The sequence below is a fragment of the Hemitrygon akajei genome, chromosome 11 (genome assembly GCF_048418815.1).
Source record: "Hemitrygon akajei chromosome 11, sHemAka1.3, whole genome shotgun sequence".
Lineage (NCBI taxonomy): Eukaryota > Metazoa > Chordata > Chondrichthyes > Myliobatiformes > Dasyatidae > Hemitrygon > Hemitrygon akajei.
Window position 1 is genome coordinate 26884781 of NC_133134.1, and position 16335 is coordinate 26901115.

The window sequence follows — 16335 nt, forward strand, 5'->3', positions numbered from 1 at the left end:
GCTCACACACACCACTGACCAGCAGGGTCGGCCTCGTTCACACACACCACTGACCGGCAGGGTCGACTCGTTCATACTGGGTCGGACTCGTTCACACACACCACTGACCGGCAGGGTCGAACTCGCTCACACACACCACTTACCGGCAGGGTCAGACTCGTTCATACAGGGTCGGACTCGCTCACACACACCACTGACCGGCAGAGTCGGACCTCGTTCATACACACCACTGACCAGCAGGGTCGGACTCGTTCACACACACCACTGACCAGCTGGGTCGGACTCGCTCACAACACACCACTGACCGGCAGGGTCGGACTCGCTCACACACACCACTGACCGGCAGGGTTGGACTCCTTCATACAGGGTCGGACTCGCTCACACACACCACTGACCGGCAGGGTCGGACTCGCTCACACACACCACTGATCGGCAGGGTCGGACTCGTTCACAGACACCACTGACCGGCAGGTTCGGACCTGTTCACACACGCCACTGACCGGCAGTGTCGGACCTGTTCACACACGCCACTGACCCGCAGGGTCGGACTCGTTCACATACGCCACTGACCGGCAGGGTCGGACTCGTTCACACACACCACTGACCGGCAGGTTCGGACCTGTTCACACACGCCACTGACCGGCAGGGTCGGACTCGTTCACACACACCACTGAACGGCAGGTTCGGACCTGTTCACACACGCCACTGACCGGCAGGGTCGGACTCGTTCATACAGGGTCGGACTCGCTCAACACATACCACTGGCCGGCAGGGTCGGACTCGTTCATACAGTGTCGGACTCGCTCAAACATACCACTGACCGGCAGGGTCGGACTCGTTCATACAGGGTTGGACTCGCTCAAACATAACACTGACCGGCAGGGTCGGACTCGTTCATACAGGGTCGGACTCGTTCATACAGAGTCGGACTCGCTCAAACATACCACTGACCGGCAGGGTCGGACTCGTTCATACAGGGTTGGACTCGCTCAAACATAACACTGACCGGCAGGGTCGGACTCGTTCATACAGGGTTGGACTCGCTCAAACATACCACTGGCCGGCAGGGTCGGACTCGTTCATACAGTGTCGGACTCGCTCAAACATACCACTGACCGGCAGGGTCGGACTCGTTCATACAGGGTTGGACTCGCTCAAACATAACACTGACCGGCAGGGTCGGACTCGTTCATACAGGGTTGGACTCGCTCAAACATACCACTGGCCGGCAGGGTCGGACTCGTTCATACAGGGTCGGACTCGCTCAAACATACCACTGACCGGCAGGGTCGGACTCGTTCATACAGGGTCGGACTCATTCACGCACACCACTGACCGGCAGGGTCGGACTCGCTCATACAGGGTCGGACTCGCTCACACACACCACTGACCGGCAGGGTCCTACTCACTCATACAGGGTCGGACTCGCTCACACACACCACTGACCGGCAGGATCGGACTCGTTCACACAGAGTCGGACTCGTTGACGCACACCACTGACCGGCAGGGTCGGACTCATTCACACACACCACTGACCGACAGGGTCGGACTCGCTCATACACACCACTGACCGGCAGGGTCGGACTCGTACATACAGGGTCGGACTCATTCACGCACACCACTGACCGGCAGGGTCGGACTCGTTCACACACACCACTGACCGGCAGGGTCGAACTCGTTCACACACACCACTGACCGGCAGGGTCGGACTTGCTCATACAGGGTCGGACTCATTCACACACACCACTGACCGGCAGGGTCGGACTCGTTCATACAGGGTCGGACTCGTTCACACACACCACTGACCGGCAGGGTCGGACTCGTTCATATAGGGTCGGACTCGCTCACACACACCACTGACCGGCAGGGTCGGACTCGTTCATACAGGGTCGGACTCGTTCACACTCACCACTGACCGGCAGGGTCGGACTCGTTCATACAGGGTCAGACTCGTTCACACTCACCACTGACCGGCAGGGTCGGACTCGCTCACACACACCACTGACCGGCAGGGTCGGACTCGCTCACACACACCACTGGCCTGCAGGGTTGGACTCGTTCACACAGAGTCGGACTCGTTCACACACACCACTGACCGGCAGGGTCGAACTCGTTCACACACACCACTGACCGGCAGGGTCGGACTTGCTCACACAGAGTCGGACTCGTTCACACACACCACTGACCGGCAGTGTCGAACTCGTTCACACACACCACTGACCGGCAGGGTCGGACTCGTTCATACAGGGTCGGACTCGTTCACGCACAACACTGACCGGCAGGGTCGGACTCGTTCACGCACACCACTGACCGGCAGGGTCGGACTCGCTCACACACATCACTGACCGGCAGGGTCGGACTCGTTCACACACAGCACTGATCGGCAGGGTCGGACTCGTTCACACACACCACTGACCGGCAGGGTAGGACTCGTTCACACACACCACTGACCGGCAGGGTCGGACTCGTTCACACAGGGTCGGACCCGTTCACACACACCACTGACCGGCAGGGTTGGACTCGTTCATACAGGGTCGGACTCGTTCACACACACCACTGACCAGCAGGGTCGGACTCGTTCACACACACCACTGACCGGCAGGGTCGGTCTCGTTCATACAGGGTCGGACTCGTTCACACACACCACTGACCGGCAGGGTCGGACTCGTTCACACACACCACTGACCGGCAGGGCCGGACTCGTTCATACAGGGTCGGACTCGATCACACACACCACTGACCGGCAGGGTCGGACTCGTTCACACACACCTGTGACCGGCAGGGTCGGACACGCTCATGCAGGGTCGGACTCGCTCACACACACCACTGACCGGCAGGGTCGGACTCGTTCACACACACCACTGACCGGCAGGGTCGGACTCGTTCATACAGGGTCGGACTCGCTCAAACATACCACTGACCGGCAGGGTCGGACTCGTTCATACAGGGTCGGACTCGTTCATACAGAGTCGGACTCGCTCAAACATACGACTGGCCGGCAGGGTCGGACTCGTTCATACAGGGTCGGACTCGTTCATACAGAGTCGGACTCGCTCAAACATACCACTGACCGGCAGGGTCGGACTCGTTCATACAGGGTTGGACTCGCTCAAACATAACACTGACCGGCAGGGTCGGACTCGTTCATACAGGGTTGGACTCGCTCAAACATACCACTGGCCGGCAGGGTCGGACTCGTTCATACAGTGTCGGACTCGCTCAAACATACCACTGACCGGCAGGGTCGGACTCGTTCATACAGGGTTGGACTCGCTCAAACATAACACTGACCGGCAGGGTCGGACTCGTTCATACAGGGTCGGATTCGCTCAAACATACCACTGACCGGCTGGGTCGGACTCGTTCATACAGGGTCGGACTCATTCACGCACACCACTGACCGGCAGGGTCGGACTCGCTCATACAGGGTCGGACTCGCTCACACACACCACTGACCGGCAGGGTCCTACTCACTCATACAGGGTCGGACTCGCTCACACACACCACTGACCGGCAGGATCGGACTCGTTCACACAGAGTCGGACTCGGTGACGCACACCACTGACCGGCAGGGTCGGACTCATTCACACACACCACTGACCGACAGGGTCGGACTCGCTCATACACACCGCTGACCGGCAGGGTCGGACTCGTACATACAGGGTCGGACTCGTTCACAGACACCACTGACCGGCAGGGTCGAACTCGTTCACACACACCACTGACCGGCAGGGTCGGACTTGCTCATACAGGGTCGGACTCATTCACGCACACCACTGACCGGCAGGGTCGGACTCGTTCATACAGGGTCGGACTCGTTCACACACACCACTGACCGGCAGGGTCGGACTCGTTCATACAGGGTCGGACTCGCTCACACACACCACTGACCGGCAGGGTCGGACTCGTTCATACAGGGTCGGACTCGTTCACACTCACCACTGACCGGCAGGGTCGGACTCGTTCATACAGGGTCGGACTCGTTCACACTCACCACTGACCGGCAGGGTCGGACTCGCTCACACACACCACTGACCGGCAGGGTCGGACTCGCTCACACACACCACTGGCCTGCAGGGTTGGACTCGTTCACACAGAGTCGGACTCGTTCACACACACCACTGACCGGCAGGGTCGAACTCGTTCACACACACCACTGACCGGCAGGGTCGGACTTGCTCACACAGAGTCGGACTCGTTCACACACACCACTGACCGGCAGTGTCGAACTCGTTCACACACACCACTGACCGGCAGGGTCGGACTCGTTCATACAGGGTCGGACTCGTTCACGCACACCACTGACCGGCAGGGTCGGACTCGTTCACGCACACCACTGACCGGCAGGGTCGGACTCGCTCACACACATCACTGACCGGCAGGGTCGGACTCGTTCACACACAGCACTGATCGGCAGGGTCGGACTCGTTCACACACACCACTGACCGGCAGGGTAGGACTCGTTCACACACACCACTGACCGGCAGGGTCGGACTCGTTCACACAGGGTCGGACCCGTTCACACACACCACTGACCGGCAGGGTTGGACTCGTTCATACAGGGTCGGACTCGTTCACACACACCACTGACCAGCAGGGTCGGACTCGTTCACACACACTACTGACCGGCAGGGTCGGTCTCGTTCATACAGGGTCGGACTCGTTCACACACACCACTGACCGGCAGGGTCGGACTCGTTCACACACACCACTGACCGGCAGGGCCGGACTCGTTCATACAGGGTCGGACTCGATCACACACACCACTGACCGGCAGGGTTGGACTCGTTCATACAGGGTCGGACTCGTTCACACACACCACTGACCAGCAGGGTCGGACTCGTTCACACACACTACTGACCGGCAGGGTCGGTCTCGTTCATACAGGGTCGGACTCGTTCACACACACCACTGACCGGCAGGTTCGGACCTGTTCACACACGCCACTGACTGGCAGGGACGGACTCGTTCATACAGGGTCGGACTCGTTCACTCACACCACTGACCGGCAGGGTCGGACTCGTTCACGCACACCTGTGACCGCCAGGGTCGGACACGCTCATACAGGGTCGGACTCGCTCACACACACCACTGACCGGCAGGGTCGGACTCGTTCACACACACCACTGACCGGCAGGTTCGGACCTGTTCACACACGCCACTGACCGGCAGGGTCGGACTCGTTCATACAGGGTCGGACTCGCTCAAACATACCACTGACCGGCAGGGTCGGACTCGTTCATACAGGGTCGGACTCGTTCATACAGAGTCGGACTCGCTCAAACATACGACTGGCCGGCAGGGTCGGACTCGTTCATACAGGGTCGGACTCGTTCATACAGGGTTGGACTCGCTCAAACATACCACTGACCGGCAGGGTCGGACTCGCTCACACAGGGTCGGACTCGCTCAAACATACCACTGGCCGGCAGGGTCGGACTCGTTCATACAGGGTCGGACTCGCTCAAACATACCACTGACCGGCAGGGTCGGACTCGTTCATACAGGGTCGGACTCGTTCACACACACCACTGACCGGCAGGGTCGGACTCGTTCACACACACCACTGACCGGCAGGGTCGGACTCGTTCATACAGGGTCGGAGTCGTTCACACACACCACTGACCGGCAGGGTCGGACTCGCTCATACAGGGTCGGTCTCGCTCACACACACCACTGACCGGCAGGGTCGGACTCGTTCATACAGACCACTGACCGGTAGGGTCGGACTCGTTCACACATACCAGTGACCGGCAGGTTCGGACTCGTTCATACAGACCACTGACCGGCAGGGTCGGACTCGCTCACACACACCACTGACCGGCAGGGTCGGACTCGTTCATACAGGGTTGGACTCGCTCACACACACCACTGATCGGCAGGGTCGGACTCGTTCACACACACCACTGACCGGCAGGGTCGGACTCGTTCACACAGAGTCGGACTCGTTCACGCACACCACTGACCGGCAGGGTCGGACTCGTTCATACAGACCACTGACCGGCAGGGTCGGACTCGTTCACACATACCAGTGACCGGCAGGGTCGGACTCGCTCACACACACCACTGACCGGCAGGGTCGGACTCGATCACACACACCACTGACCGGCAGGGTCGGACTCGATCACACACACCACTGACCGGCAGGGTCGGACTCGCTCATACAGGGTCGGACTCGTTCACACACACCACTGACCGGCAGGGTCGGCCTCGTTCACACACACCACTGACCGGCAGGGTCGGACTCGTTCATATAGGGTCGGACTCGTTCACACACACCACTGACCGGCAGGGTCGGACTCGTTCATACAGGGTCGGACTCGTTCACACACACCACTGACTGGCAGGGTCGGACTCATTCACACACACTACTGACTGGCAAGGTCGGACTCGTTCACACACACCACTGACCGGCAGAGTCGGACTCGTTCATACAGGGTCGGACTCGTTCACACACACCACTGACCAGCAGGGTCGGACTCGTTCATACAGGGTCGGATTCGTTCACACACACCACTGACCGGCAGGGTCGGACTCGTTCATACAGGGTCGGACTCGTTCACACACACCACTGACCGGCAGGGTCGGACTCGCTCACACACACCACTGAACAGCAGGGTCGGACTCGTTCACACACACCACTGACCGGCAGGGTCGGACTCGCTCACACACACCACTGACCGGCAGGGTCGGACTCGTTCATACACACCACTGACCGGCAGGGTCGGACACGCTCATACAGGGTCGGACTCGTTCACACACACCACTGACCGGCAGGGTCGGACTCGTTCATACAGGGTCGGACTCGTTCACACACACCACTGACTGGCAGGGTCGGACTCATTCACACACACTACTGACTGGCAGGGTCGGACTCGTTCACACACACCACTGACCGGCAGAGTCGGACTCGTTCATACAGGGTCGGACTCGTTCACACACACCACTGACCGGCAGGGTCGGACTCGTTCATACAGGGTCGGACTCGTTCACACACACCACTGACCGGCAGGGTCGGACTCGTTCATACAGGGTCGGACTCGTTCACACACACCACTGACCGGCAGGGTCGGACTCGCTCACACACACCACTGAACAGCAGGGTCGGACTCGTTCACACACACCACTGACCGGCAGAGTCGGACTCGTTCATACACACCACTGACCAGCAGGGTCGGACTCGTTCACACACACCACTGACCAGCAGGGTCGGACTCGCTCACACACACCATTGACCGGCAGGGTCGGACTCGCTCACACACACCACTGACCAGCAGGGTCGGCCTCGTTCACACACACCACTGACCGGCAGGGTCGGACTCGTTCATACAGGGTCGGACTCGCTCACACACACCACTGACCGGCAGAGTCGGACTCGTTCATACACACCACTGACCAGCAGGGTCGGACTCGTTCACACACACCACTGACCGGCAGGGTCGGACTCGTTCATACAGGGTCGGACTCGTTCACACACACCACTGACCAGCTGGGTCTGACTCGCTCACACACACCACTGACCGGCAGGGTCGGACTCGCTCACTCACACCACTGACCGGCAGGGTCGGACTCGCTCATACAGGGTCGGACTCGTTCACACACACCACTGACCAGCTGGGTCGGACTCGCTCACACACACCACTGACCGGCAGGGTCGGACTCGCTCACACACACCACTGACCGGCAGGGTTGGACTCCTTCATACAGGGTCGGACTCGCACACACACACCACTGACCGGCAGGGTTGGACTCGCACACACACACCACTGACCGGCAGGTTCGGGCCAGTTCACACACGCCACTGACCGGCAGGGTCGGACTCGTTCATACAGGGTCGGACTCGCTCAAACATACCACTGGCCAGCAGGGTCGGACTCGTTCACACACACCACTGACCGGCAGGGTAGGACTCGTTCACACTCACCACTGACCGGCAGGGTCGGACTCGTTCACACACACCACTGACCGGCAGGGTCGGACTCGCTCAAACAGGGTCGGACTCGTTCACACACACCACTGACCGGCAGGGTCGGACTCGCTCAAACAGGGTCGGACTCGTTCACACACACCACTGACCGGCAGGGTCGGACTCGCTCAAACAGGGTCGGACTCGTTCACACACACCACTGACCGGCAGGGTCGGACTCGCTTAAACAGGGTCAGACTCGTTCACACACACCACTGACCGACAGGGTTGGACTCGTTCATACAGGGTCGGACTCGCTCACACACACCACTGACCGGCAGGGTCGGACTCGTTCATACAGGGTCGGACTCGTTCACACTCACCACTGACCGGCAGGGTCGGACTCGTTCACACACACCACTGACCGGCAGGGTCGGACTCGCTCAAACAGGGTCGGACTCGTTCACACACACCACTGACCGGCAGGGTCGGACTCGCTCAAACAGGGTCGGACTCGTTCACACACACCACTGACCGGCAGGGTCGGACTCGCTCAAACAGGGTCAGACTCGTTCACACACACCACTGACCGACAGGGTTGGACTCGTTCATACAGGGTCGGACTCGCTCACACACACCACTGACCGGCAGGGTCGGACTCGTTCATACAGGGTCGGACTCGTTCACACTCACCACTGACCGGCAGGGTCGGACTCGTTCACACACACCACTGACCGGCAGGGTCGGACTCGTTCATACAGGGTCGGACTCGTTCACACTCACCACTGACCGGCAGGGTTGGACTCGTTCACACAGAGTCGGACTCGTTCACACACACCACTGACCGGCAGGGTCGGACTCGCTCACACACACCACTGACCGGCAGGGTCGGACTCGTTCATACAGGGTCGGACTCGTTCACACACACCACTGACCGGCAGGGTAGGACTCGTTCAAACAGGGTCGGACTCGCTCAAACATACCACTGACCGGCAGGGTCGGACTCGTTCATACAGGGTCGGACTCGTTCACACACACCACTGACCGGCAGGGTCGGACTCGTTCATACAGGGTCGGACTCGTTCACACACACCACTGACCGGCAGGGTCGGACTCGTTCACACACACCTGTGACCGGCAGGGTCGGACACGCTCATACAGGGTCGGACTCGCTCACACACACCACTGACCGGCAGGGTCGGACTCGTTCACACACACCACTGACCGGCAGTGTTGGACTCATTACCGATTGGAGGGCACGGGGTTCTCTTGCTGCAAGGTGATGGAGGAGTTTCAAATCAGTGACGAGAACTTTGAAATTGAGATTTTCGGCCAATGAAGATCAATAAAAAGTTGATGTCTTAATTGGAAGTTCAGATACATGCTGTATTGTTTTTAATAAATGAGTTTACTGAGGTTGGGAAATTAGTTGTGGAATATTAATTAGAATTAAAAGGTGAATCTGGCAAATGTATAAATCTCTCATTGCCCACATTAATCACTTTTTGTCTTTCTGAACTCTTTCCTTGGCCACATTTTCTTCTGGCTTTCCTCAACAACTCCTTTATTTTCCTCTTCTACTTTGCCTACTCATATTTAATATGCTATGATGTTTATTTTGTGGTTCAGAAATATCTCATGACAATAAATGGTTTGAAAGTACATTTGCATAAACCAGTTTTCTACCACTTATTGTTCCTTATTACAATAAACAAGTTGTCCTATCTCCCATTCTGGGTTAAACTTTAACTTGAATTGATTCTGTAGTTTACATAAAAGCAGTATGTTTTATCTATTCAATTTCTGGTGTCTGTCCTTGACTAAGTAGAGGGAGTTAGTTAATTTGTGCCTTGCTATATGAGTGAAGATTGCTTTCTGGTTTAAGAAACTTGGGATGGGCTTTCCACTAACATTGATTCAGAAGTTGTATCTGCATCAATATTCTTTGGGGTATTACCATTTGAGATTTTGGAAGTTTTAGCAACACAAGAAAACAATGGATAACCTGATTAATGGTGGTTTCTTTCTCATCAGGAAGCTCACTAATATCTCCTTCTGTGGCTTTGTATTTGGCTTGTATATCATTGAAGATGTGCAAATTAATTTAATCCTACCTCTGGTGACCAGAAAGGAATTAAGAAGCACTTTGAAGTCTGGTCAAGTTACCGATGCCTGAGAGTTGTGCCAATATCGTTCTGTGAGGGGAGGAACAGGAAAACAGACGAGGATGTTCTTATAGAAACATCCTGTGACATTGTAGAATTTATAGACTGTTTGGTAAACTGTAGAGATGCAAACCTGGATGTCACAGAAATGGTGGTTAAAATCATTATGGAATGGTGCCAACAGGAATTTGAAGTTAAAAATGTACATGCATATAAAGGAGCTGACTTTTATAATCACTGCAATTGACATCTGAGAGATAGAGAAATATATAAAAAGAAGCTTTACAGGATAACTGATAGCAATACCTCTAGAGACATTGCAGAAAACCCCGAGTCAACTTGCTGCACTTAACAGGTGGACAGAGTCGTAAAGAGAGCTTTTTGGCATATCTGCCTTCATAAATCAAAGTATTGAGTACAGGAGTTGGGATGTTATGTTGAAGTTGTATAAGATGTTGATGAGGCCTAATTTGGAGTATTATGTGCAGTTCTTGTCACTTACCTATAGGGAAGATGTCAGTAAGATTGAAAGTGCTGAGAAAATTTACAAGGATGTTGCCAGGTCTTGAATACCTGAGTTATAGGGAAAGGTTGAATAGGTTAGGACTTTGCCAGAAAATAATGAGGGGAGATTCGATAGAGGTATACAAAAAATTAGGGGTGTAGATGGTATAAATGCATGCAGGTTCCCCCCCCCCCCCACTGAGGTTAGTTGAGAACTATAGGTCATGGGTTAAGGTGAAGGGGACTTCTGCACTCAGGGTGGTGAGAGTGTGGAGTGAACTGCCAGTGGCAGTGGTGGATGTGGGTTTGATTTCAACATTTTAAGTTTGGGTTAGTAGATGGATGTGGAAGGGTTTGGAGGGCTATGGTCTGGATGCAGGTCAATGGGACTAGGCAGAATAATAGTTTGGAAGGGACTAGATGGGCTGAAGGGCCTGTTTTGTGCTGTAGTTCTCTTTGACTCCATGACTTGAATCAGGCCGGGTTCTTCTAAGGCAGGTATTATCTGAATTCAAGTAGCAGCTTAGGGAATTGCTTGTAACTAACGAGATGATCATGATTTGGGTAAAGTCTTTGTGCATGGTATTTTATCATGTGCGAAATATTGCATTGAGGGGAGCTGCCAGTGAACAGGGACGAGAAAGCAGAAATGGCATGCCTTTGTGATGGTTATAGAGTGATTGAATGAGAGAAGGTGGGAATTAATGGAGCAAATGGAAGTAACTGGTACATAAATAGGAAGGAATTTGATGCTCATTGGAAAAGAATGTAGCCCAGTTGTAAATATAACCATATAACAATTACAGCACGGAAACAGGCCATCTCGGCCCTTCTAGTGCATGCCGATGCTTACACTCACCTAGTCCCACTGGCCCGCACTCAGCCCATAACCCTCCATTCCTTTCCTGTCCATATACCTATCCGATTTTACTTTAAATGACAATACCGAACCTGCCTCTACCACTTCTACTGGAAGTTCATTCCACACAGTTACCACTCTCTGAGTAAAGAAATTCCCCCTTGTGTTACCCTTAAACTTTTGCCCCCTCTCAAATCATGTCCTCTTGTTTGAATCTCCCTTACTGTCAATGGAAAAGGCCTATCCACGTCAACTCGATCTATCCCCCTCATTATTTATAATACCTCTATCAAGTCCCCCCTCAACCTTCTACGCTCCAAAGAATAAAGACCTAACTTGTTCAACCTTTCTCTGTAACTTGGGTGCTGAAACCCAGGTAACATTCTAGTAAATCTTCTCTGTACTCTCTCTATTTTGTTGACATCTTTCCTAAAATTCAGTGACCAGAACTGTACACAATACTCCAAATTCGGCCTTACCAATGCCTTGTACAATTTTAACATTACATCCCCACTCCTATACTCAATGCTCTGATTTATAAAGGCCAGCATACCAAAAGCTTTCTTCACCACCCTATCCACATGAGATTCCACCTTCAGGGAACTATGCACCATTATTCCCAGATCACTCTGTTCTACTGCATTCTTCAATGCCCTACCATTTACCATGTATGTCCTATTTGGATTATTCCTACCAAAATGTAGCACCTCACACTTAATCAGCATTAAACTCCATTTGCCATTGTTCAGCCCACTCTTCTAACTGGCCTAGATCTCTGCAAGCTTTGAAAACCTACTTCATTATCCACAACGCCACCTACCTTAGTATCATCTGCATACTTACTAATCCAATTTACCACCCCATCATCCAGATCATTAATGTATATGTCAAACAACACTGGACCCAGTACAGATCCCTGAGGCACACCACTAGTCACCGGCCTCCAACCTGACAAACAGTTATCCACCACTACTCTCTGGCATCTCCCATCTAGCCACTGTTGAATCCATTTTACTACTTCAATATTAATACCTAACGATTGAATCTTCCTAACTAACCTTCTGTGCGGAACCTTGTCAAAGGCCTTACCTGAAGTCCATATAAACAACATCCACTGCTTTACCCGTCAACTTTCCTCGTAACCTCTTCAAAAAATTCAATAAGATTTGTCAAACATGACCTTCCACGCACAAATCCATGCTGACTGTTCCTAATCAGATCCTGTCTGTCCAGATAATTATATATATCATCTCTAAGAATACTTTCCATTAATTTACCCACCACTGACGTCAAACTGACAGGCCTATAAAGAAATAAAATTAAATGGAAAGGAGTAAGGCCAATTTTGCAAGTTGGAAAACTTACTGATGTTTGATCTATGTTATACCTGTGAAGTTTTTATGTTCTATCTGATCAGTTGCTCCATTTTCCTCCCATATACCAAAGACATACTGATATGTTAACTAGCTAATATAAACATAGGAGATTCTGGAAATCCAGAGCAATACACACATTGCTGGAGGAACTCAGCAGGTTAGTGGGTATCCTTATCCCGTGTGTTGTTGGGTAGTTGGAGAATCTGGGTAAATTAATGAGCATGAGGGCGATGTTCTTGTTTGATCCTGACCTCCAGATGCTGCTTATTTGGGGGTTTGAATGTTCTCCCAATAGTAGTGTGCTCTGGTGTAGATAAATGCAAAGGAATCAACGCATAATTGATGGGAATAAGATTACTTGCAAGAGGGGGGAAAATAGCAGGAGTTACCAACCTGGGGTCTATGAACCCCTCCGTTAATGGTAGGGGTCCATGGTGTAATAAAAGGTTGTGAACCCCTGGGTGGGATTGCTGTGGTGGTGTCTAGCATTCACCCTATGGGGTGAATGGTTCCTTCCTGTGGCAAAGGTTAGCTCCTGGTCTGTAAGATTCAGCTATGCCAGAAAAATCTTGTCCTAAAACTAATGAACAGACTTCCCATTTTTAAAAAATTGTCACTCTGTGCTATGCAACACAGGTTGGTAACTATTTTGTCAGAATTTATTAATTATCTTGGCCAAGTAATTTTATTTTAGAATTAAACATACTAAGCTTTTAGAAAATGCTCATCAATGCCAGTAGCAAGTCTAATCTTGTAAACTCCCTATAATTATTGATAGAAATGCCCATTCTATACCCAGCTTATGTTTGTCCTATCACTAATTTGACAGTGAAGTTTGGCACCTGGTTATCCTGACTTGTATCAAAATCTGTTAGCAGTAAATTGGTTATCTGCTAACCAAAAAGTCAGCATTTTGTTTAATGTCATATACCTTGTATCCATTTGCAGACGCTTTGAACAGTCAGCCAGAGAAGATTCATTTAGAAACCTACTGTGTAACAGGTAAACGAAGTTTTATTTTAAGATTTATTTGCATTAAGGATGGGGGAATTAGAATTTGACTGTTTTTATGTGGATTCCTTTTAAACAAAATTGCCAGAAGATAATTTTTTTTACATTTTCTACATTTTAATGTCAACAAAAACCCACTGACTTGTGCAAAAAGTTACTCTGCCTCCCCCATGTTAATCAAACTGCAATGTCATGTTTTGAAACCTGTTTAGGCTCTGCAGGATCACTGAATTCCATTACTAGCTCTTGCTTACTGCATCTCAACTGTTTCAATTACTGTTGAGTTACGAATCTATTTGTTCTGGAGCAGAGATACAATTTTTCTTTCGTCTGCCACGTGCTGGTTCTTGGTTAATTAGGCCCTTCAGGAATAATTGAGTCTCATCTGCTATTTCATCATAGCTGATCCATTTCCCTCTAAACCCTTCTCCTGAATTCTCCCCATAACCTTTTACACCCTGACTAATCAAGAACATATCAATCTCCACCTTAAATGCGCCCAGTGACCTGGCCTCCACAGCCACCTGTGGCAACTAATAATGGCAGTTTGCAACCAGTGGGACCTAGTAATGTGTAACTTGTCAGCTCTACATTTGTACAGTGATTATAATTTAGGGTATTTGCATTAGTTGTGAAGTTCATTCATAATGCATGAAAATTACATTGTATGCAAATTGCTTCAATTTCTGATTCCTGTACCTCACTTCTAAACTAACTGAAGAGCAAGTGACAATGGCTTAAATGAACCTTGAAACATTTTCTTTTGTAGAGCTTAATGATGTAATGAAGCAAAATACTCACTGGCCTGTGATATATGGAATAGGTGAGTATTTTGTTGCATTTTTCTGTTGTACCATGATTTCATGTTTACTGAAGTACCCAAATCACTCCTGCAGCTGGATGTTTCCAGGTGTAGGAGAAGGAATCACTCAGTATTATTTTTGTCAATCCACTGGACCAGCTAATTTCTGCTGGGAAATAGGCCTGAGTCACAGAAGCCTTTACCCAAGTGAATGTTCTCTCGACTCCACCCCGAGTATTGCCATGTTGTTTGTTCATAGCAGGCAGAACCTGTTTTGTATTTGAATAAGTATAATCAAATATTGATTTGGAAATGTTCCAGGTTGATCATCTTTTATTCCTATAATACAGAATACAAACCACAATTTTGAGAATATTCACATGGCTGGACAGCCTCGTTAAAGGGAAGTACAATGGATTCTGGTTAATTGGGACACATTGGGACCAGGACATTTTGGCCCAATTAAGTGGCTGCTCCAATTAGCCAAAGTTTTATGAAAATAGTTAAAAAGGTATTTTTTTTAAAAAAAAGACAACCATGTAACTGAGTAACAGTTGTGCATTTAAATGAATTACAGTATAAATTAGAACACTACCAAAACTACAGTGCTATAAAACTATTAGTTCCTGATGTTTTTCAACAGCTGAGTTCACTGAATGCTGACGTGTTCTTTTGACTGTAAATGAACAAAATCAGTACAGATAGAGGATTGCCTTCAAACAGTACTCTTGACAATTGCATTTTCCAAATCTTCATTTTAATAACATACAAGATGATTGTCATTTTCTTAGTTCTTTGTAGTTTCTAACTTGAAGTAGAGAAATCATTTCATGTTCACTTCCAGCCATTTCTGGCACCTGCGTACCTGAAACTGCAGAGAGCAAAACTGTTCGGAATTGTCTTTTTATTACTTACTATCCATTACGCACACTCACACACCTCTCTCTACCTTCCCTCCACGTATGATGTAGTGTCTAACAGCTAATGACATGCATGTGACTGTTAGAAAATCATTTGTCTGAATTAAGCTATGGCCCAATTAACTGGAATTCACTATTTGATCTATTGTTTTTTCACTTGATTAACAAAGCAATTGGTGAAAATCTAACTTGGGAAGTAATTCACGGTGCAATGAGTTATTTATATTGTTGGTTCCACCAATATCATACGAGTATGCAAAGTGACTGATTATCGGCTCTTTAGATTAGGGGAAGATGGAAAACACAAGTTTTTAAAGTATCCATTCAGAATATGTATCAGTATGAAATGCTGTCTAGCTCTATTAATTGCCTAGGCTGCTTAAATTAATGAATTATTTAAAATGTTACTGTATATTTTATTCATCAGCTGTAAATGTGAAAACTGGTGATATCTTTCAAGCAACCTTCCCAGAGAAAGGTCCAGACGAGGATATTCGTTCTGCTCGGATTTTTCTGGCAGGTCCGGTAAGCTTCAAATTTGCCTCAAAAGCTGTCATTTTCATGTAACTTTAAGCCATAGAGATGATGTGGCAATGTAGGAATGACCTTGTTTGTTTCCTTGCAGATGATGTCAATTTATGATTCAAAAGTGGAAGAGTTGCAGATTGAACCATATGAGTGGAAGCCATTTCCACGTGCTACATTCTGGTTGCAGCAGCCCGATGATGTGATATTAAAGGTAATGTAAATTACTCATCAGAAACTAGTAAATTGTATCAATTCAAGCATTTC

At 50.7% G+C, this 16335-nt stretch overlaps 2 protein-coding genes across 3 annotated transcripts in view; one reads left to right on the top strand and one right to left on the bottom strand.

The window, feature by feature from the left end:
• The window catches only part of ntan1 (N-terminal asparagine amidase), a 66455-nt gene that overhangs the window by 49845 nt on the left and 275 nt on the right, over nucleotides 1-16335 (top strand). For both annotated transcript variants that reach the window (XM_073060506.1, XM_073060507.1), the window contains 4 exons: nucleotides 13759-13812; nucleotides 14591-14644; nucleotides 15971-16068; nucleotides 16169-16282. In XM_073060506.1, coding sequence (XP_072916607.1) covers nucleotides 13759-13812; nucleotides 14591-14644; nucleotides 15971-16068; nucleotides 16169-16282 — 320 coding nt within the window. The remainder of the gene's footprint in view (nucleotides 1-13758; nucleotides 13813-14590; nucleotides 14645-15970; nucleotides 16069-16168; nucleotides 16283-16335) is intronic.
• pdxdc1 (pyridoxal-dependent decarboxylase domain containing 1) overlaps nucleotides 14929-16335 on the bottom strand; it is a 90626-nt gene continuing 89219 nt past the window's right edge. Inside the window, exon 23 of the mRNA XM_073060505.1 lies at nucleotides 14929-15494. Within this exon, the coding sequence (XP_072916606.1) occupies nucleotides 15403-15494 (92 nt within the window). The 3' untranslated portion in view covers nucleotides 14929-15402. The remainder of the gene's footprint in view (nucleotides 15495-16335) is intronic.